This window comes from Mus pahari, chromosome 2 (genome assembly GCF_900095145.1).
Source record: "Mus pahari chromosome 2, PAHARI_EIJ_v1.1, whole genome shotgun sequence".
Classification (NCBI taxonomy): Eukaryota; Metazoa; Chordata; class Mammalia; order Rodentia; family Muridae; genus Mus; species Mus pahari.
The window spans coordinates 51,764,523-51,787,054 of record NC_034591.1 but is presented as its reverse complement, the minus strand read 5'-3'; the positions used below and the strand labels follow the sequence as shown (position 1 = coordinate 51,787,054).

The following is a 22,532-nucleotide window of genomic DNA, read 5'->3' as shown; positions in this document are numbered from 1 at the left end:
CGATGCTTTTATTTATATAGACTCCATACAAAAAGTGATGACAGCCCATTGGAGATTGAGGAAGTACTCACATACATAGAAATCCAGGAGGAGGCTCCGTGACAGGAGGCAAGTTTGTCACTCGCAGTGTGTGACAGACTGGTGTGGTCGGGGTCATGTTTGGCTGAGGAGGAGCACTGAAGTTACCCCATCATACCTTTCTCATGTCCACTTTGAGGGGTGAGAAATCAAGAAGGCCAGTTAAAAGGTCGAAGTCTGCGGACTAAGAGGGAGGCTTTCGTCATGTGGCTTGCGTTTTGAAGGCTTAATAGAGATGCATTTTTTGCAGTTTGAGAACACAGGAGCCTGTAAAATCTGGACTCACCTCTTCCACTCTCACCTTCTTCCTTCATTGTGTCCCTCCTCCCATCATCTCCCTTCCACCTCCTTGCTGATTAGGGTTCACACTGGAGACCCCAAAGAAGCAGAAAGGAACAGACATTAGCCCTCTACTGTCAGGTACTGACTTGAGACCAAGTGTCTAATATGCAGTGAGCTAAGATCAACAGGGAGAAAAGGGATCAACCACACCCACAGTCCTCAGAGCACAAATCATTCTGGTTTATGCCTAGGTCACTACAGAAAACGTGAAAACCCTGAGGACTGTTGGTGTCTCTCTCTGTGTGTGTGTGTGTGTGTGTGTGTGTGTGTGTGTGTGTGTGTGTGTGTGTATCTACAGAATGTGTAGTTTTTGAAGTTTGAAACTCACATTGCTTTGGGGGCAGTGGAGAAGTCCCTGAAACAATTTTAGGTAAAACTGTAAAATTTGTGCAAAGAGAGGCACTTCTTTAATTCCTCAAAAGAGCTTCCTACACCCCCACCCCCACCCTGATCTACCTTGGCTTCTGTTGTCCTTTTTCCTAACCTTGCTACACACACACACATTTAGTTTATGTGTATTTTATGTATGATAAAGATAAATTTATGCTTATTGTGATATAATTAGATGTAGCTATATGTAATTATAGATATTTATTGTATATAATTTTGTAATTTGGACCTCAGGAAGCATCTAACCTTATCATTTTGCAACGATTCCTAGAGAAAAGAGTAATCTAAGACAAGGCTGCAGAGTTGCCAACAACTGGACTAGGCCACACTCAGGTTTTCTTCCTGGTTGGGGTCTCTCTCTTCACCACCTTCTTCCTCTCCTGAGGTTAACTCTCCTTCAGCAAAGCATTTGTACATTAAAAGATGCTTAACTCCAAGAAAAATGCCTCACTCGCTGGAATCCAAAGGTGCTGGTCATTGTGGAGGAGGTCTCTGCACCACTATGTCTTCCCATGTGCCGTTTAAACTTTATGTGGATAAAGTGCGTGTCCCATTGGAGCTACATGGCTTTTGGAACTGAGCCAACTCCCCTGACCTTTGTTTTCCTCAGTATGGAGCACATAAGGGGCCAGGGCTGCCTCCTGCTGCAAACCCTTAGGATTAAGAAAGGACCAAGTGTCTTGGTTCTACCATCAATATCTATGTCACAGCATAGAGTATAGCATGCTTTCCCCATCTCCCTCACAGTGACAAGCTAGGAAGCAGGACCGTATGGCTGTGTAGTGTGAGTCAAGGAATCTCCTGTGATAACAACTTTAGCTTAGCTCTGATAGTGTGCTGGGTCCTGAGCTAAAATCTCCTTATCCTTACCTCTTCACACCAGTCGCATGTGGTAGGTTCTCTTGGTGTTTGTGTTTCATAGTGAGAAAAACAGGTCAGAGAAGCTGATTCGTTTCCCAAAAATCCATGTACCCAGTTCTACACAGAGCGGTGACTGGAATTTGTAGAGCTTATTTAAATCATTACATTATTTAATATCTGGGGAAGGCCAGTGTGATAGCTACCCTCAGTTGCTCACTTGACTACATCTCAACTAAAACCCAAGTGGCTGAGCACGCCTATGAGGGATTCTTTTCTTAGTTACAACATTTCAAATGGAAGTCCTACTTATAATCTGAGGCTTTTAGAGTGGGAAGACACACTTGCAATCCGGATCTTTTTTTAAAATTATTAGATATTTTCTTCATTTACATTTCAAATGCTATCTCAAAAGTCCCCCTATACCCTCCCCTGTCCTGCTCCCCAACCCACCCACTCCTGCTTTCTGGCCCTGGCATTCCCCTGTACTGGGGCATATGATCTTCGCAAGACCAAGGGCCTCTCCTCCCATTGATGGCCTACTAGGCCATCGTCTGCTACATATGCAACTAGAGACACAAGCTCTGTGGAGGTACTGGTTAGTTCATATTGTTGTTCCTCCTGTAGGGTTGCAGACCCCTTTAGCTCCTTGGGTACTTTCTCTGACTCCTTCATTGGGGGCCCTGTGTTTCATCCAGTAGATGACTGTGAACATCCACTTCTGTATTTGCCAGGCACTGACACAGCCTCACAAGAGACAGCTATATCAGGGTCCTGTCAGCAAAATCTTGCTGGCATATGCAATAGTGTCTGGGTTTGGTGGTTGTTTATGAGATGGATCCCCGGGTGGGGCAGTCTCTGGATGGTCCTTCCTTCCATCTCAACTCTGAACTTTGTCTCTGTAACTCCTTCTATGGGTATTTTTTTTCCCATTCTAAAAGGAACGAAGTATCCACACTTTGGTCTTCCTTCTTGAGTTTCAAGTGTTTTGCAAATTATATCTTGGGTATTCTAAGTTTCTGGGCTAATATCCACTTATCAGTGAGTACATATCTAGTGACTTCTTTTGTGATTGGGTTACCTCACTAAGGATGATATCCTCCAGATACANCCATTTNCCCNAGAATTTCATAAANTCANTGTTTTTAATAGNTGAGTAGTACTCCANTGNGTAAATGTACCACANTTTCTGTATCCATTCCTCTNTTGAGGNACNTCTGGGTTCTTTCCAGCTTCTGGCTATTATAAATAAGGCTGCTATGAACATAGTGGAGCATGTGTCCTTATTACCAGTTGGAAGATCTTCTGGGTTTATGCAATCCAGATCTTTTGAGGTGTGAAGATCCACCTTTAATCTGGGCAACACCTTCTGGTGGGAGCCTAGATAAAGGACATGGAAGAAGGACAACCTTTGCCTGCTTGCCCTTGCTGAGAACTCCATTTCTTCGCTGGCATTAGAGTCTACATCTCCTGGATTATGGTGTATTCTGAGGACCAGCTGAGATATCTAGCCTCATTGACTGAAAAACTACTGAATTCTTGGACTTTCCATTGATAGACATCTACTATTGGACTACTTGGAGCACAGTCCATAAACCATTCATATATATATATATATATATATATATCTGCTTCATAGAGAACCTTGCCTAATACACCTAGGAGCTAACACCACCAGTGTAGAATAAACGCTAGCCAAATGCATATAATGCTATTAATATGTTAATATAACATTTGCATATTATATGAGTTCATTGATGACTGATTCTTTCAGCCATAGACTCCTACGGCCCTGGTGACTTCCTCAGTGGATAGCCTCAGTTTTCACATCTGAAGTATGGGAGAAATAATTCCCACCGGGACAGCAAAAATGCCAATGGGTTTTGCTCAGTGCCTCAGGGTCCCGAGATCAATAGTGTAATTGCTGTGAAATACACAGGCTATATTACTGCTGCATAAATAATTGTAATCACTGTGGCCAGTGACAGATAGGATGGCTTTCCAATATCTTATTCTAAAATGCATTTCTCTGCAATTAAATTCACAGGCTTTGGGCAGAATGAGCATCCCACATAGATAGACACATAGTATTTGTTTTCCCTGCTAGGCCCTGGGACACTTGAACTCTAGCTCCTCCTCCTCCAGGCGCTCCCTTGCTGAGGTCAGAAGTTACCATCTGACTTGAGTATGTCTTTAGGCCCCCCACAACTGCGGGTGGGGGTGGATAAGAGGTAGTCAAAAGAGTCTTTGTTGTATCCCAGCCATCCCCTCCCCGCTGGACCCGGCCCCCCCAGCTTTCTACATCTGTGCATTCCAGCTCCATCTGGTGATGTCATCCAGGCACAGGGACACCCTTCTCAGTCCCACAACTTGAAGTCAGGGAAGGGTCCTTCCCTACAGTGTCTTTGGGGACAGATTTTCTGACTGTGAGCCATTCACATGCCTTACTCCACGGATCAAGAATTCCAATGCTCTCATTGGTGTCAGGTCCAAGCATTTCTTTCTCAGGGTGGCTGCTATTAAAAAAAAAAAAAAGATGGGAGAGAGTGAAACCTAGAGGATTGGAGTAGAAAGAGGAAGCATACACATATTGGTTTATAAGATGGCACAGAGTGCCAAGAGGCTCCAGTAATTTGTCACTGGACAGTAACTGATATTCTCACAATGGCATGTGATATCTTTAGAGGCCAAGTGCAGGTTTGAAGCCAAAACTGTCAACTCAAGCCTGGAGTCATTCTGATATCTTTAGTACTGTGAACCCTGTAGTCAAAAATACACAGACAGGAAGGAAGGATGAAGGAGCATGTAAGGAACCTTTACTGGGACCCACCATTATGCTGCACAAGATGCTTCATGAGTAAGATGTTCGTGGACAGTTGCTACAGCACATGGACGGCTTGGGTTCTGACCTGACATTCAGTTGGATGATGAAGGAACCTTCCATCTTTAGTGATACTTGAGCTAGGTCTTCAGTAACATGGCACACGTGGTTGATAACTTGCCACCATTTTATGTATGCACACACACACACACACACACACACACACACACACACACACACTCATGCACACACCACATCTATATATTTTGCCTTGTTCTGGGCTTTTCAGTCTGTTACCACCTTAAAGCAACCCTCAGTTTTTCAGCCAGCAGCCAGGTGGCGCCACGTGGACCAGCGTGGCCCACATTGTGTAGCTATCATGTGGTCCTAAGGCCAAGAGGTTGAAGGAGACAGACAGACCCCTATCCTTTTATTTTTTTCAGGAGTTGCATTCTCCTCCTGCCCCACCCTGGGAGATTATCAGATTCATCACTCCTTTGTCCCAGGTAAACAGACCATTCTTTGCTACACAGCTGCGCACACATCTATCCGTGCAAGGCAGTCTTCATGCTCCACAGAAAGACTGGCGCTCCAGCAGGTTGATGAGACTGTTGGGAAAGGATCAGAGCAGAGCTCATCAGTGGGAGCAGATGTCAAGCTAACACACACTTGTCTGATGCTCCTGGGGTTACTTATTTCTCAAGGAAATTGCAGAACAGTGCCTAGGGGAGGAGCAGCAATTGGTCTCCCGAAGTTTCCCACAGATAGCTGGGAACAATAGAAGATGAGAACCCTATAGAGCTGTGTTCCAGAGGTTGTTGGTGTTAGGAAACCTAGTGGTCCTCTAGGATGATGAGACATTAGGAGAGGTAAGCTTAGGCGATCGTGACAGGGTGTCTTAGAACTCTGGGACCCTTTGGGGTATTTCCCATTATGCGTGCAGTGTACATGTTCAGTAGTTAATTTAGTAAGCATCTATTAAGCAACTGGTATATACTGGCTGTTGAGAACCTTGCAGGAAGCACTGTTTTGCTATATTACCTTGTATATCTTTGGGTCTCATCTGCATCTTAACTCTAACCAAGCATACTGCTTCAACTCACATCCGCATGGCTTCTTACTCCTAGTGATGAAGAGCATTTCATGAGGTACACAGTGGCCCTGGATGGGAACTCTGAGACCCATAGTTCATCTGAGGCCACCCAACAAATCAAACACATGCTGTAGATACTAGCAGGAGGCAGAATGGTAGGGGATTTGGATCGGTCGGTCCATGACTTGCACTGGAGCCTGGCTCCTGAACATCTGCTCTGGGAACTTTGACCCTCCGGCATGAAAATAGAACACGCAGGAAGCATGAGAGGAGGAAAGAAGTGGCTCTGGAGTCAGTTAGATTGGGCAGATGCCACATTGAGGAAGTGATGGGAGTGGGTAGGATGATAAAAACAAAACATCCCTAATCATGCCTGGAGTCAGTTTTAGAGGCACTGTGAACTGGGTAGGTTAAGGGAAGCGGAAAGGAAGGAAGGAAGGAGTCTTAGTTGGGGTTTCTATGGTTGTGACAAAACACCATGACCAAAACAAACTGGGGAGGAAAGAGTTTCTTTGGTTTATACTTCCACATTGCTGTTCATCATTCAAGGAAGTCATGACAGGAACTCAAACAGGGCAGGAACCTGAGGGCAGGAGCTGATGCAGAGACCATGGCGGGGTGCTGCTTATGGGCTTGCTCCTTGTGGCTTGCTTATCCTGTTTTCTTTATAGAACCTAGGACCATAAAGCCAGGGATGACACCATGTACAGTGAACTGGGCCCTCTTCCATTGATCACTAATTGAGAAAATGCCTCATAGCTGGATCCTATGGAGGCATTTCTTCAATTGAGATTTCTTCCTCTCAGAAAACTCTGTGCCAAGCTGACATAAAACTAGGTAGGACAGACGGGGATGGGGTGGGGGCACAGATGCAAGGCCCACTGCATCTTGGAGAGACTGGACTTGAAGGCTTTATGGTTAGTATTCCACTGTTATTGGAAAAGATGGGAGGGAGTGGAGTGTCAGGGAGGAGTGTCGCTTTCACTGGGGTTCTGCTCTAGGTTGATGGTGGCCATATGTAGAAAAGTTAAAGGTGGAAATGACAAGGTACAGATGAAGAAGACACAGCTCAGAAGCTTCAGTCCTAGCATGGATGAGATAGGTCTTTGGGTCCAGAGACTGGAGGACCAGAAGTCTGTGCAGACTGGTGAAGTTGGGGATGGAAGGAACTTAGGCCATCTTTCCTCATCTGGTTCACACTTGTCATGTCTCTACTCTGTGCCCAGCTATGTGCTAGCACCTTCCAACTGGAGTTAGAATTTGGCCATTTCAGATAACACAACAACAAAAAGCAATGAAGCACCAGTTCAGGCAGGGGTCCACCCTTTCCAAGCCGCTTCCATGTCCCTGTGCCTCTAGCTGGACAGGAGTTCCTGGATCTGTGGCGAGTGCTGAGTGCTCCTCACAGTCACAGCTTGCTGTGGCTCTTGCACATTAGCCTCTTCATTGTGGTAACTTCCCACACAGTATGTTTCTGTGTGTGCCGGTGGTGGATATATTTCTGTGTGCGCACATGCATGTGGACAGAGAGCAAGCTTGGGTGTCAGTCTTCAGAAACTACTAGTCTTGCTGTTTAAAATCAGTTCTCACTGGTCTGAAAGTGGCCAAGTAGGCTGGATACACCTGTCCCAACTTGTCACCACTGGATTAGAAATATGTACCACCTTTCCCAGCTATTTTTATGAGTAGATTCCAGGGATCAAACTCAGGTTTTCCTGTTTGCAAGGTGAACATTCTATTAACTGAACGATCTCCCCAGCCCCAATTACTAGTTTTTATTGAAACATGATGGTTACCCCTTTATTATTTATTTTACATGCTTGGGGACATTATCATACTGACACAATATCAATAATGATGGAGCTGTTATTATCCTGCTTTTAATAGGAATGAAGTGCTGCTTGGGAAACTTTGGGCGGATTGTCTCAGTCCATGCAGTTGCTAAGTGCCAGAGCCAGGATTCACAGGGCTTGCCCATGGGCTTTAGTGCTGTCTGCCAATGCATCCCATCTTCAGGACTCTGATCTTTCATAGTGCGGATGAGCATGGTCCATCTGCCAGGTACCAGAAGGAGCTGATGCGTGTAAAGCGCATGGCAGGGTACCTGGCTCGTGGCAGGTGGTGAATTAACTAACTACCTATTTGTACTCCTTCCTGGGAGTGGGAGCCGTCTGTCCAGGCTCCCATTCAGACAGAGAAACACGAGGAATGGCCAACCAAAGTTTGTGAGGGAAGATTACTCAGGACAAAAGGTGTCTAATAACACCAAGCTTTCAAACCTGTAAGCCTGTAATGTATGCTCATGAGGCATCTCTTGGACAGGTGGAATCAGGGAAACGTTATTAAAGTAGTCTGTATGTATCATAAATATCTCAGTCTGAGCCGTTTCTGGTCCTTAATTTATATGAACCATGTTAACTTTGCTTTTCATTTCATCAGATTCTCCATCTTCTATAGTTGGAGATTTTCTCTGTGTATCACTCATGCACATGTGTAGTTCAGAGGCCAAGGTCCCTGAATTTTTTTTTCTTGATATGGACAATGCAGGGAAAGAAGACCTAATGACTGCATTGAAGTCATCACTCAGCCCTTTGAATGTGTCTAATAAGAGACCCAAAGGGACCAGTTTTGCCGGCAGTGTTTGGTAAAGTGGATGTGGCGTGGGATTCATGCACACGCAGTGCCTGTCTAATTAATTGCTGTTTACAGTCTTGCTGTTCCTTTTGCGTTCTCTTTCTCCTGGCTGGGATCAGGAAATCAAAACAAAGAGCTTCACTGTGCTATTCTGGGGCAACTTAAACAGGATAAATATGGGTGTAGGGTCCAGGTTCACTTTCTATGTCTCAGATCGGGGAGGCACACCATACCACACCACATCATGTAGTAGAATTCACATCCACAGGGAAAGGGCCCAACTGCCTACCAGGGCCTATGTAGGGAAGCTCCAACACCATCTTGCCCTTGGATCCTTTCCCATCAGTGTAAAATAGGGAAGCCCTTCATCATGGGGGTAAATAAAGATGTCAGTGGGTATTTGTATTCATTCACTCACTCACTCACTCACTCACTCACTCACTCACTCACTCACTCAGCAAACATCTGAGAAGCTACTCTGTGTGGTTCAAGGGTTCAAGAGATACGTTTTAATAAAGGTTTCTACATTCCAGGAAGAGGTGACATGATAAGCATAATAACTGAATGCACTGTAGAGTAAGGCATAGGGCAACAGGAACTGTGGGAGAAGAAAGGGGACCAGAGAAGACAAATGAGAAGTGGCAGCTAGGGACCATGGGTAATTTTCAAAACAAAAGCCCTGGGGAAATTCAAGGTGAAAGTGAGTGAGATTTCCTCAACAGATGTCTTTAGTTTGTAGTTTGGTGCACAGTGGTAGGATGTGGGTACGTAGGGCATGAGGGAAACCTGCTTGGTAGTGGGTATATTTCTCAATGCCAAGAATCAGATGAGAACGTGAGGTCCCAGTCCACCACCATGCAGAGCTGGCAGGCATCTCCTCTCCAGGGATAAAGAGGGAGTGATGGATCACCTTCCCCAAATGTTTAACACCCCATCAGCCAAAGTCAAGGTACTCAGGTCTCACCTCAGATTGACCTCTTTGATGACCTCCTGCATCCTCCTCCTCATCATCACCAGAGTTGAAAATCCAGCCCTCCATCACTTTTTGTAGAATTACACCAGGGAACTTCCAAAGGCTGTGTTTCAACTGAGACCCACTTCTTCTTTGGAGACAAAGCCTGTGTATATATGCGGGTGTGTTTATGTAGGTGTACAAATGGATGTGTGCATGTGTAGTATATGTATGTGTGTGATACTGTAGCATCTCATACTAGAGTTGGTTTCTCAGATCATCCATTTAACTATGTCACTGACTCTGGCATTCTGTGCTGTAGTTTTCCCTTTTCTTTCTTTTATCTGCTTCTGTAGCCTGTATGACAAGATGCTGAAAAAAGGTGACCAGGGCTATATCAACTAGCGCCTGTGGTAATCAAATGAACAAACTACCCACCTAGGATCCGATGGCTGTTCATGTGTGTTCCTGAGAGAATCAGAGCCCTATAGTGCTCGTCCATCCTTGTTCCTTACCAAGTGCCCTCATCATGACTTCTGACTCAATGATAAGGCCAGACAACAGAGACAGCCAAAGTCATGCACTTGAGGCATCTGAATGAAAGAGCTAAAGCCAGAGTCCTTCTCCTTCCTCCTTAGGTGCTTTGCTGACTAAGGGTGGGGTAGGGACATCTAGTTTTTGTACCTAGACACAGCCTAGCATCCAGGCAGGTGTAGCTGTTCATGGTGAAGCTAGAGGAGAATATGCAAGGAGGGAGGAAAGAGAGGGGGTGCAGGGGTGGCCCACGTCTTCTGAGATGAATGGCACTGTTTACTCATTAGGGAGATTATTTCAAGCAAGACGGCAGCCAGAACGCTCTAGTGCAAGCATCTGCCTGCTACTGGGAGACGATATTTATTGTTCAGTCCTTCAATGGATGTAAATAAACAGCCCGGCCCAGATAATGTTCCAATAAACAAACAAGCAGCTGCCAGGAGCTCCCTGGATGGCTGACCTTTGTGGAGGCCACCCTGCTGATGTTTCAATAGCAGTCTGCCTGGCAGCCCAGAGACTCGCTGTGCCAGGGATGGAGATAGGTACCTTGTTGACTGGTGGATAGGCAGGGGGCCAGAAGGCTGGAAGGACAAGGGCTGGCTGCCTAGAAAGAATTTGGGCTGGAGACTGACTGGCTGGAGAAGGAGGGTAGAGTAACCTGGTCACCCAGTGTGTGTGTGTGTGTGTGTGTGTGTGTGTGTGTGTGTGTGTGTGTGTGTGTGTGTGTCTGCGCGCGCGCCCACTAAGCCACAATGGAGGGAGTGGAGCAGTACAGGCTCAATGCTGTAATAAAGGCTCCTGTGTGGGCCACAATGATGTGATGTTCAATTGTTAAATCCTAGTGTGACCTCTTCAGTTGTCAATACTGAAGTACATCTGTGTATTTGGTAGTTAGCCCATTACCATCTAACTGTCTGCCTGCCACCTTCTCCCCAGCAGATGTAGCTCCTATAGCTGGAAGCCTCCAGAAACCTGCTCCCACAGCAAGTGTTTGACTGGTTGGTTGGTCTGATACCACAAGCGGATGTTATATATGTTTTCTATCATCCAGGATAGTGAGAGTCCTGCCGTGCCGGAGGCATGCCCAGAGGGTGGGGAGGAAAGGCAGGAGTATGCCCAAAAGAGTCTAGCAAATGGGAGGCTGGATCAGAACCACAGCCATGCAGCTGAGCATCTCGACTTTCTTGGCCTGAAGGAGGCCATACCACAGGTTGAGGCTTACAGCTCCCAAACAGCACATGCATGAGGACTATGTAACATACTGAGATATGCTACAGATGGAAGTTCCCTGGGAGATTCTAGTGTATTGTCGTTGAGCAAAACCTATGCCTATCATACTCCCAAGAGGATAGTCACCAAGATAAATTCTGAGCCAAGACACATAGTAAATATAGAATAAAAGTGTAAGGATAAGAAGTCTAGAATACCATCATCCCGTACGGTAGCTGTTGCCCAAATAGTGGGCAACCAAAATGTAGATATCCCAAATGAGATGAATAAAATATGTAAGATATACCTCAGATTTCATTGATTCGGGATCAGAAGTATATAAAAACATCTCATTGATAATTTTGTACTTATATGTATATTAATATAATCATATTTAGGACATGCTGGGCTAGATAAAATGTTATAATAATTAACTTCATTACCTTTTTTTAAAAAGTGTGAAAATTTTAATGGCATATATAGTCTTTATTAGTGGTTTAGATATTTCTGTTTTCTAATGTTGGTCTAGAATATCCCAGGGTTCCTCTCTACCACAGGAAACAGTCAGGCACTTAGATCTGTTTCCTTTACTACATCCTCATGACAATGTTGAAGAAAGTGACCTCACTCTCCCCCTCTGATACCCCTTTCATATATTTAGTTTTACCTTCCTGCCAGACTCTTATCACTTTAAGAAATCATTAGTACCATTAATTTGGCTCCTTTGGTTCAGTCTTTTTAATGACCTAAGAGACTTAGTAACCCATGGTGGCTTTTAAGTTAAATGGTGTGTATTTTTTTTGTCAGAGTTTCATGGTCAGATGTGTTGTGTTGAAAGCCCTTGGCCATGTGACCTGCTCATGCTATCTCCTAACTATTGTCATTTGAGCTGTGCTTAACATCCCTAGTTATTTATTGAACAGTTGTTCAGACTGCCCAGAAAGAACCAATAGCAGCATTTGAAACCACTTTGCTCATGGACCTCATTGGTATGAAGATTGAACTGTTTAGGAGCCAAGCCTCCTGGAAGACCAGATTGGAACCAACTTCATTGTACCATGCACAATGACTGAGAATGTTACTACAAGAGGGAACTCACAGAGTGGGGATATCATCTCAGATATTAACATTTCCAGCATCCAAGTTTGCATACATGCCGCCCCATCTTACTCTTTTAAACACAAGAGATTTTGTTGATCTTTTCCCACTGCTTAGGTGACACACCGGTATCATCTGCAATGTATACAGTAGCAAACATTGTTTATTTATGCTGGTACTTCAAAAAGTTTTGGGGTGCCCTTTATACTATAACTAAAGCACAGCTACTAGCCAACAGTCTACTTCCATCTCCACACTCCGCTGCCTTGTCATGACTTGAACTGTTGTTTCTGAGCTGACCTTGAGCTCCAAACATCTGAATTATGATTCTACCTTACAAAGAGTAGACTGAATGGTACAGCCTCTGCTCAGGTAAAGCTGGTCTGTGATGGCTTTGTGACATCCTACTGAAATTCCATCGAACATTGTGTTGAGTGCCCCAGGAGTGTGGGAAGTAAATAATGTCATACTGGGGTCCCCTTTCTTCATTATGCCTCTTACATTGATCCTGTCTAGCAACTTAGAGCCCATTGTTGGGTTGCTAAAATGTAGTTTTCATTTACTCAACAATGAGTTACCAAGTAACAGCCATACCCTACAGTATATGAGGACTGCAGCAGAGATGACATCCACCCTTGAGACTCATATCAGCCAGGCTGTCTTCTCCATAACAGGTCCTCCCTTAATGTCAGCCCATGGAAGACAGAGTTTCATTCTGTAGTTCTGTCCCCATTGTTGATTTTTCTGTCTTAGCTTTAAAAGCTTAGCATCTTCTGGAAGTTTCCTGGTCCCTTCTCTGGATCATGCATTAAAAAAAAAAAAAAAAGGACTAGTGGCAACACAAGTGCTTTGGGAGTTCTCCGTTCTATTTCTCCATGCAGAAATATGTCTTTTCCTGTCTCTAAGTCAGTTCTACTTCTTTGGTCAAATTGCCTGAGATCCCACGGAGACTCATTAGGTTAAAATACCTTTCCGTGTGGAGCCTTGTCAAAGGCTTTTGGAAAAACTAAACAGCAAGGAGGCAAGTGCTGATCTGGCAATTGGGAGAGACCTGAGTTCTAGGTTTGCCTGCCATTGGCTTCCCTCAGAACTTTGAGCAAAACTCAGATCAGTTTCCATTTCAGTCGCTTCATCAATAAGATGAGAATAATTATGCTGACGGTCAACATTATAAAAATTTTAATGATCATCAGACGAGAGACTGATCCTTAAAAATACGTTGCAAGGTCTAAAACAAAAAAAATATGAGGGCTCATTATTTTGAAAATCCACAACCTTGTCTTCATTCTCCCCAAAAGAACTACAGTAAAGTCATGCTTCCTCTACCCAACCCCTAGGGTCATGTTTGTACAACACAGACTCCTAGAATGAAAATTTATATTAGCAGTAGGGGGGAGTTAAGGGTTAGGATTTTAGGTCCAGTGTAAGGGTTCGGTATAGTGTGTAAACTCATAGAAACATGGACAGGTCTGGGTGTGACTTCATGTCCACATTCACTAGACATACAACCTTGGACAGGTTACTTAGTCACCCATGCTTACCCACAAGGATGGGCAATATTAATATTGGTGACAGATTTGTACTATGTGAATGCCAGCCACATTGTCTAGTTCATGAAGAGTACTTATTTGCCTAGGGAGAGTCTGGAGAGCTGGACCCTAGTTCATTCAATCCTAAAATTTAGGATTTTATATCCAACAGCCAAGTCTATAATAAACTATTGCTTATATCTTGTGTCTGGTTCTCTCAGGAAGTAGGTACGCGAGTCCGTTTCTTTTTGTAGTATATGAAGCTGTGGTCTGGATTGGGGTAGAGGAGGGGAGAAGAAGAGATACATTCCCAGTTGCACTCCCACTCCAGCAGAATAGGGAGAGTAGGAAATAAAAAAGGTCAGGCCTAGGAAAGTTTGCCCCATTGGTATCTACAGGATCTTCTTTCATATGAAGTCTATCACATCTAGCATGTCACTCTATCCTAAGGAGCAAGGAGTTAGAGGTAGGTAATAAGGAATGCTGCAAAGGCACTAAATCTAATTTCTAATGGGAATCAAATCAAGGGCATGGGATGGAGCTTAGTACCACCAGCTTTCCCTATGGGAGCCTGTGCCTTTCAGAAGCCCAAGAGAGTCAGAGGTCATCCAGGATGCTCAGCATCACTCTCTGCTCCCATTCTGTGGATCCTTCCTGCTGGAGATGAAGCCTGGTTGGGCCATTGGCCACAACCATCACTCCATTGCCAGACTGGTTTTGCATGAATTTCTGTTTCATACTGGGTGCTCAGCAGTGGGTGAAAAAAATGGGGCTGTAGGACATTGAGGTGTTTGCACTGCAGAGCCTCTGCTGGCTTTCCTGTTATTTGTTTTCATGAGCATAATGGGAAATCAGCAAAGAGAAGCCTTCATTTATTTGTTCATTTGAAAAAATAAATAGTGGTCAAACGATCAAACACACAACCACAAAATCAGCTAGCATCCAAGTTCAGGAAACTCAGCAGAAACGATCTGATGCAGTATTGTCACCAGTTGTGTTGTCCCTTTCTATCATTTAGTTCTTCTGAATGACTCTTTTATTCTCCTTGATCTCTTAAGAGGCTGAAAATTATCAGGTAAAAATTAAGAAGGTTACATAATGGACACACTCAGAATGCAATGTGTTCTTTAGTTTTGTTATTGAAATCACTAACATTTCCCCAGAGATGCCGTGTGAAACCATCTGTTAGCAGTATATCATCAAGTCATCTGATCCCATAGCTCTCACCCAGCTGCATCCTCAGGAGCACTTGTCCCAACGTGCAGAGATGGTACCATTCACATAGGGCAGTGCGCCTGCTGGATCTGTGCACTTAAATTTCAGATGGCTCTAGAGACTTGGGCCAGAGGCCAGATGAGCATTGTGTATAGTTGGGAAGTCCAAATCTTTTCTAGGTTTATTTTCAGTGATGGTGTGGGTGGGTGGGACATCTCTTCTGGTGATTTCCAGATTGTCTAAATATTTCTAGGAAGGAGTTGGGGGTGGCCCAGGGATTATCATTAGATAATCATCTAAGTATCCTTGAAAGGTTGAAGATGGCTCATATCTGAGGCACACTTTTTGTGATTTCCTTCAGTTGAGCCATGAATAGAACCTCCCAAGCTGTTTCAGGACTGATCAGCTATTCTAAACCCTGAAGCGTAAGCTGCTGGCTTCTAGGAACCAAAGGAGATCAGGGAAGTGAAGCTTCTGGGATTGACTCCTCTCCCAAAACAGAGCAGTGATATCTTGGTAGAATTTTCAGTGACTAAGCCCACATCCATATATCAAAAACATTTCTGCTAATAAATGTGAGCCCTTCTTATTGTCCTTCTTATGTGGGTTCATCCTCTGATCTGAAGCTGCCTCAGTTACTCAACCTAGACCCTTCATCAAGATACCAGTCTCATACTCACCTCTAAAGGCCAGCACAGCCTCAGTGAACTGATCCTAGGGTACAGAAAACCAGACTCTTTACAAAGCTCGGATTGGTCACTCCCCTCCTGTCTCTGTGAACTTCCATTAGTAGACCACAGCAGGCTTCTGACACTTATGTCTTTGGTTTTGGACTCTAAGCTCTGCAGAGACAGAGCTCTCAGCTTCTCTTGGCTGTTGGGAGTGTCTCTAGGCTGAAGATGGGCTGTGAGCAATACGAACTCTAAACTCATTGTAGTAGGTTGGATAAGATGTCCCTCATGGTCTCAGGCATTTGAATGTGTGATCCTCATTTGGTTGTATTATTTGGGGAACCTTGGGGAGTGTGGCTCTGTTGGAGGAAGCATGTCGTGGCACCTGGCCTTTGAGAGTGAAATACTTCAACCACTGCTAGTTTGTCTTCTCTGCTTCAAGTTTGTGGTTCGAGGTGTGAGTCCTCGGCTTCCCACTCCTGCCACCATGTCTACCACTTGCTGCCATGCTTGCTGTCATAGATTCTTATCCCTCTGGGACCATAAGCTCAGATAAGCTGTTTCTTACATAAGCAGGCTTGGCTATTTTTATCATAGCAACAGAAAAGGAACTGATACATTGACCTCGCCTTTCCCCTTTCTTTTCTCTGCAGATCCGGGTTGATGGGCCCAAGGGAAATGCCCTCCAATATGAGACTGCGCAGGTGGTGGACTCAGGACCAGTCCTCCGGGACATGGCCTTTTCCAAGGACCACGAGCAACTCTACATCATGTCAGAAAGGCAGGTAAGGCTGTTGAGCTCTGCTCGACATTTGTCTTGCAACTAAATACTAGCCCGTGGCTCCATAGAAACCTACAGGAGCCAGCTGCAGAAAGGCGATTTGATTTATTTGGCTCAGTGTGTTTCCCTTCACTTATACTGCCTGGGGACCGGGGCTGTGTATGTTGTAACAGGAATGGAACATTTGAAATATGAAAATATCCACATATCTAGTACAAATTCCACTGGCTTCAAAATGATGATGTGGATAGGCTCAAAGCCAACATTTCCTACTTTGAAGAAATACTCAAGGATAGAATCCCAAGTTCTTGGTCAGATTTCCCCATGCAAAGGATAACCACTGATCAAAAGTCACATTCCTTGTCTAAAGAGGTTTGTGTGATGGCAAAGACTTGGTGTAGTAAAAAACCTCGGTGAGTATCACAGAAGAGCCAGGTGGATGAAGGTTTGAAAAGCAGTCAGTGCCGTGAAACGAGACGATGCATCATGTGCTTCGAGCCTTCTTGTCTACCTCCAAATTTATGGAACCTCTAGAAGATTATATGAAAGCCAGTCTGTGAACAGCGAGCACAAGGGGATGGTTGCTGGTGAAGACTGAAGGACTTAGTAATGTTAGGTTTGGTTCTGGAGCTTAGTCACGTGCTGAGTAAGTGATTCAGGGGTCCTCAGTGCAGACAAGTAACCCATTTTTACCAAGCAAATGAATATTCCCCTGGGCAATTCCATATAATTAAGGTGTTTCCCATAGTCCTCTAACTCATTGCCCAGAGTGTTACATTCAACAGCATATCACGGAACCCCCACGTGTGACTAAGCAATGCAGCACCTCTGCCCTATTGTTTCTAGGGGTTCATATTGGAAGCTGTCCATCTAGCTCATGAATATAGATGCCTTGGCACTGAGTGACAGAGGCAGTAGCCATGAGGGACAGCTCTCTCTTTTATTCATCTTCATTTCTGTGCCTGAACTCTCTGGAGGACCTTGCTGACAGAGTCTAGATTGTTCTGCCGGTCCCAACTCCACAGAGTGAGGGATATGAATTCCACATTATGCCACCCACAGGACTTGTGTATTATGCCCTGGTAGCCCACAGCAGCCCCGCCCTCCATAGGAGCTTGATGACATCTTCTCTCAGTGTGGGTCTCTGGATCTGCCAGCTTCAGCAATACAGGGATTCATTGTGGTGTCCATTGGAGTGTACCATGACTTGAGGATGGTGAAATGTTTTGCTCTGGGGTTGGATACAACTGACATGGAATGAACAGCTGGTGATGAATCCATCTTCCTGTCTGCATTTTTTTCTTTTCTTAATGTGATTCCCCATTCTTTGCTCTTTGCTTAACTCTATGGCCATAGGAGATGGGGGAAAAGAATGGCTATCTTAGATGGATTGAAATTTTTAAGGAAGCCCAACATGAATTACGACATCGAACATTTCAACATGCCTTGCCTGGAATTTCTAGCACTTTAAACATGAAAGGAGTTTAAAAGATGTGACAGCTAAATGCCTAGTGTGAGTGATCAGTCCTCTCTGGCAACTCTGAGTGTGAGCATCCCTCTGCCTTTGAAGAACCCAGCTGAAGACTTACTTGTCCCTTTGTTCTCAATATGCTCCTGTTTTCTCTAGTATGCTCTCTCCCCACTCTGGCTTGGTAAGGAGGCATGCTGGGAACTAGATTATGGCGTATCAGACAGGAAAGGAAGACAGGAGTGAGAAGGCTAGTTGCCCATCCATTTTGGAATTGCCCTTTACAGGGACAGAACATGAAAGCCAGAGGTCTCATTGCCTATGTCAGCACTGGTGTCCAGTGGGTTCCTGGATTCTTTTCTTTTAACATTAGTTAAGGGCACAGGCCTTGGCACCACAACATCTGAGTGAATTAGTTACTAGTAACTAATATGACCATATCCCTGACAGGAATAGCTTAAAGGAGATTTTATTAACTCATGGTTCAAGGGATATAGTCCATCACGGTAAAGAAGACTAGAGTAGTTCAGTTCATTGAAATTGGAGCTTGGAGTGGCTTATTTATATTGGGGTATCAAACAAGAAAAACAGAACACAGGCTAGATGTGGGGTTAGGTTATACAAGACCTTCTCCCGGTCATTTTTTTCCACTAGATTGGCCCCATGTTCCAAAGAGCACAGAACCTCTCACACCAGCGCCACCATCTGAGGGCCAAGTGTTGAAACACATGAGCCTGTGGGAGGCATTTCACACACAAACTGTAATGCTGCGCATTAACCCTTACACTTCTATTTGCTAAATGTAGTATCAAGTAAGTTTTGGAGTCCATAAAAGATCAGCATTCCCTACTATATAACAGTCAGAGCACCAAACAAAAAGCACCATGACATATATAGCAAGCTTAGCCATGAGGTTAATCCCTGGATTTCAAAGCAGACCTGCCCTGTCTGACTGGTGGCCCTAGACCCTTGGTTTGAGTTCCGTCTTCTGATTTTCTTTCTCTTCGAATGTGATAAAACACTGAGCAAAAAAGACTTTGAGGAGGAAAAGGTTCCTCTCAGTTTACAGGTCACATTCCACCATTGGTGGAAGCCAAGGCGGAAGTTCAAGGTATGAAGTGAGGCAGAGATACTGGAGGAATGCTGCTTACTGATTTGCTCTCTAGGGTTTGCTCAGCTGGTTTTCTTAGCCATCACAGAACCTCCTGATGATGGATGGCACTGCCCACCGTAGGCTAGATCCATATACACCAATCATTAACATCAACATCATCAACAAAAACCTCACAGATACAACCACAGGTCAATCTAATGGAGGCAGTCCCTCTATTGGGTTCCCTCTTCCAGGTGCTTCTTGATCACTACTCTACCTGGTCCCTTCTCCTCTTTCCTTTTTTCTTTTAGTGTTATATTATTATTTAATGATGGTATGCAGTCTCAGGGCCTCACATCTCATCTGATGCTCTCTAATCAGCCTGTCTAATATAGCTACTTACCTCACCTCACAGATATTGTCATATAGGTACATTCCATACACTTTCAACTTAACATGCCCAAGACCACATTTCTCAGCTTCCCCCCATAGCATTCCTCATTTGCAGTAATCTCTATCTTAATAACAACCAAGTTATCTAAGCTAAAAACTTTATAGACATCTTTAACTTCTCTTTCAACCCATGACTCTAGATCCGACATATCAGAAAAATTATTGATTCTTTAAGATATTTATAAAATATGATAATTTCCCTTATCGTTGCAACCACTCTGGATCAAGACTGATATTTTCAATAGACATTCTTTATTCTTTCTGTGACCACCATTATTTTCCCAAACTTTTCAAGGCAAATAACCCAATCTCTTAAAGATTAAGTTAAAACATGTCATTTTACCAGCACTGACGATGACCCAGAAAGCCTGTGTATTCCTTTTATTCATGTCTGAAGGTTGTTTTTTTGTTTGTTTGCTTGTCTTTTACGAGTATTGGTATCCCACCTTAAACTTGAATTTGCTATGCTCAGATGTGCCACTCTTCCAGTTTTATCCCTGTTGCTGTAATAAAGCACCTAGACTGAAAGCCACTTAGGGGAAAAGGGAGTTGTTTGATTTATAATCCTATCTTCTAGTCCATCACGTGGGAATGTCACAGTGGCAGGAACTTCAAGTTGCTAGTCATATCTAGCAACAGTCTAGACCAGAGATATAAAACTAAATACATGCTTGCTTGATTTCTTGCCAAGATCTCAATTTCTGCATGCTTACATAGTTTAGGACCTTTTGACTAGAGAATGGTTCTCCCCACAGTGTGCTGGGTCTACCCATGTCACTTAAGGCAGTCAAGATTATCCCTCCATGGACATGCCCATAGGTCAATATACTGTAAACAGACCCTGATTGAAAATCTTTCCCCAGGTCAGCCTAGATTTTGTTAAGTTGGCAATTAAAGCTAACCATCACACCCACCATGCCTAGTGATGCTTTTTATGCTCTATATTCTAGAATTATCTAACCTTATCACCCTCTATCTCACTCTTCTCTCAGACCAACTCTGCAGAATCAAGGCAGGGCAAATAAGTGTTCCAGACAAAGAAATGCCCCTGATGACAGTCCTTTGCTATGCCAGGCATGCTCCTACCTTTGGGTCTTTTCTCTGATGATCCTCATGCCTGCAGTTGCCTCCAGTCATGGAATCCCAAGGCTGACTCTCTTCCAAGTTTTTGCTTCCAAGAGGTTCCCCTGAGATCCTCAGACAATTCCAACCTGCTCTCCAAGAGATCCAACTACAAACTCCCCATCTTTATCTATTTCGATCTAGGATACTTAGTCTCTTCTTATGCATGTCATGCACAGTGTTTACTTGCATGTCTTTCTCCTTTAGAATGTAAGCACCAGGAGAATAAAAATGTTGGCATTTCATCATTTAAGTTCATGTATGACAGGGGTACATAAGCTCGTGCATTTGTCAACCTCTTGAGAAAGCCTGAGAAAGTTTCCCCTTGGCCATAGGGTGAGAGGCTCAGACAGAAGCATTAATTTTGAATGTATGCAGCATGAGAACCGAAATGTTATTATGTTTTATCTTTTTAGTTCACTTATATATCATAGCTTTCTAGAATAATATCAGACAGATGAGAATGCAGTACATATGTGTTAAATGGATAAGGAAATAAACAAGTTGAGCTCCTCCTGGATTCTATGGCCTTGAGCCTCTTGTTTCAATTATGTTACTCTGACTTGTTCCCATCACTGGACCCTGAAAGCTGACCACAAACCACCCCAGGGTCTACATTTTCCAACCTCATTAGATAGGCAGACTCACTCTTACACCTAGGGCAATGGCAATCTGAATTATAGCCCACTTCAGGGTCAAGAACGTGTGTGAGACAGAGCTGGAGGAGAACCTGTGTCAGAGGGAGCTGGTAGTGGAGAATGCCAGCCATGACCCACCACATTTTCCAAGACAGAGTCTCTTCCGTTCTTTTGAAGCTCTCAGGATTGCTGCAGGACAGTTGCCTAATGGAAATTTTGATTCTAATGCTGTGTCTGGTGCAAGAGCGAAGGAGGCAGCCTGGTGATCAGTGGAGAGAGAAGAGAGAGTCTGGCATCTGCGAGCAAGCTAGCTAACTTCTTCAACCACTGGTGCTTTTTTCTTCCTCTTGACATAAAACCCAAGTTCTAGACTTGGGCCCTGCTCAAAGTCATCCTGTGATTCTCTCCTCTAACTCCCTTGTGTCAGCCTCCACTGTATCTATCGCTAAACTTGGGCAGTTCCTTCCAGATGAAGGACCTTGGCCATCTTCTCATGCCCTGTTGGTCATCTATGCATGCCTCCTTCTTGTGCTGCTGATTACCTATCTAGAGATGATCCACCACCCAACACCAGCATTATGGCTCTTTCCTGACATTCTTGTTCCTTCCACTGCCTAACCGCCTGAACATTCCCTGTTGGCTTATTTTTCTTCTCCGTGCCTTGGCATGGGAAGACTTTGTCTCTCTTGTGTTTGGAACTAGGAGAATGCTTTTCCTAGAGTAAAGGCCCTAAAAATTCCTCTAAGTTCCTGTGGGGTTGCTCCCAAGGGCAGAGTCATAGGCCTAAATATAAGGCACAACCCTTCTCTGGAGGCCCTGGGTACTCAAGATTTAGATGAAATATTAGGCACTGGCTTGGGGTAAGACCCAGAAAGTATTCTGTGAGCTCCTCACCAGCTCTGTGATGTCACCGCCGGGCCTGAGGAAATTCCCACTTGGGCATGTAGTAAGAGGCCACTGCAATAAGGTCTGCCTTGGACTCATCCATGCCCATCCCCAGGCTCCTTTTGTGATGCTGACCTCTGCTGCCTCCGTCCCATCTACAATATATTATATTCAACACTAGAGGAAGGAGAGCTTGGCAACCAGGGAAAGAGTCTGTGCATTTCGTCATTGTGGTACCGAGTGGACCTATAGACTGGGTAGATGCAGAGAATCTTTGTGCTGCAGTTTGAAGTTCTGCTTGGATTCTAGATGACCTCTCACCATGGGCTAGCTCTAGGTGTGAGACGAGATGGTGGGATGGTGGTGGTGAGGAAATCTCAGGACAGCAGAGGTAGAGAATGAAGTGGGCAGGTGGCTGTATGTGTTGAAGACACCTGTGTATCATATGCATGTCTGCTATTTCCTGGCTGTAACTCCAACCAAGTTACTAGCTCCCTCAACCCCTTATTCATTGCATTCCCCAACAACTACTTACTGAGCATCTACTGGGAGCCAAGCATCCGTGTAACTCTTAGGAATTCTGTGTGGATCCAGGTACCAAGATCATCTTCTCTAGGTATCATACTTTCTGGAAAACTGAAGGAGTGTGTAAATTAATTGAATTATAC

The 22,532-nt window shown here is 44.4% G+C and overlaps 1 protein-coding gene across 1 annotated transcript in view; it reads left to right on the top strand.

The window, feature by feature from the left end:
- The window catches only part of Plxna4 (plexin A4), a 448,155-nt gene that overhangs the window by 267,008 nt on the left and 158,615 nt on the right, over window positions 1-22,532 (top strand). The window contains exon 4 of the mRNA XM_021188876.2: window positions 16,078-16,209. Coding sequence (XP_021044535.1) covers window positions 16,078-16,209 — 132 coding nt within the window. The remainder of the gene's footprint in view (window positions 1-16,077; window positions 16,210-22,532) is intronic.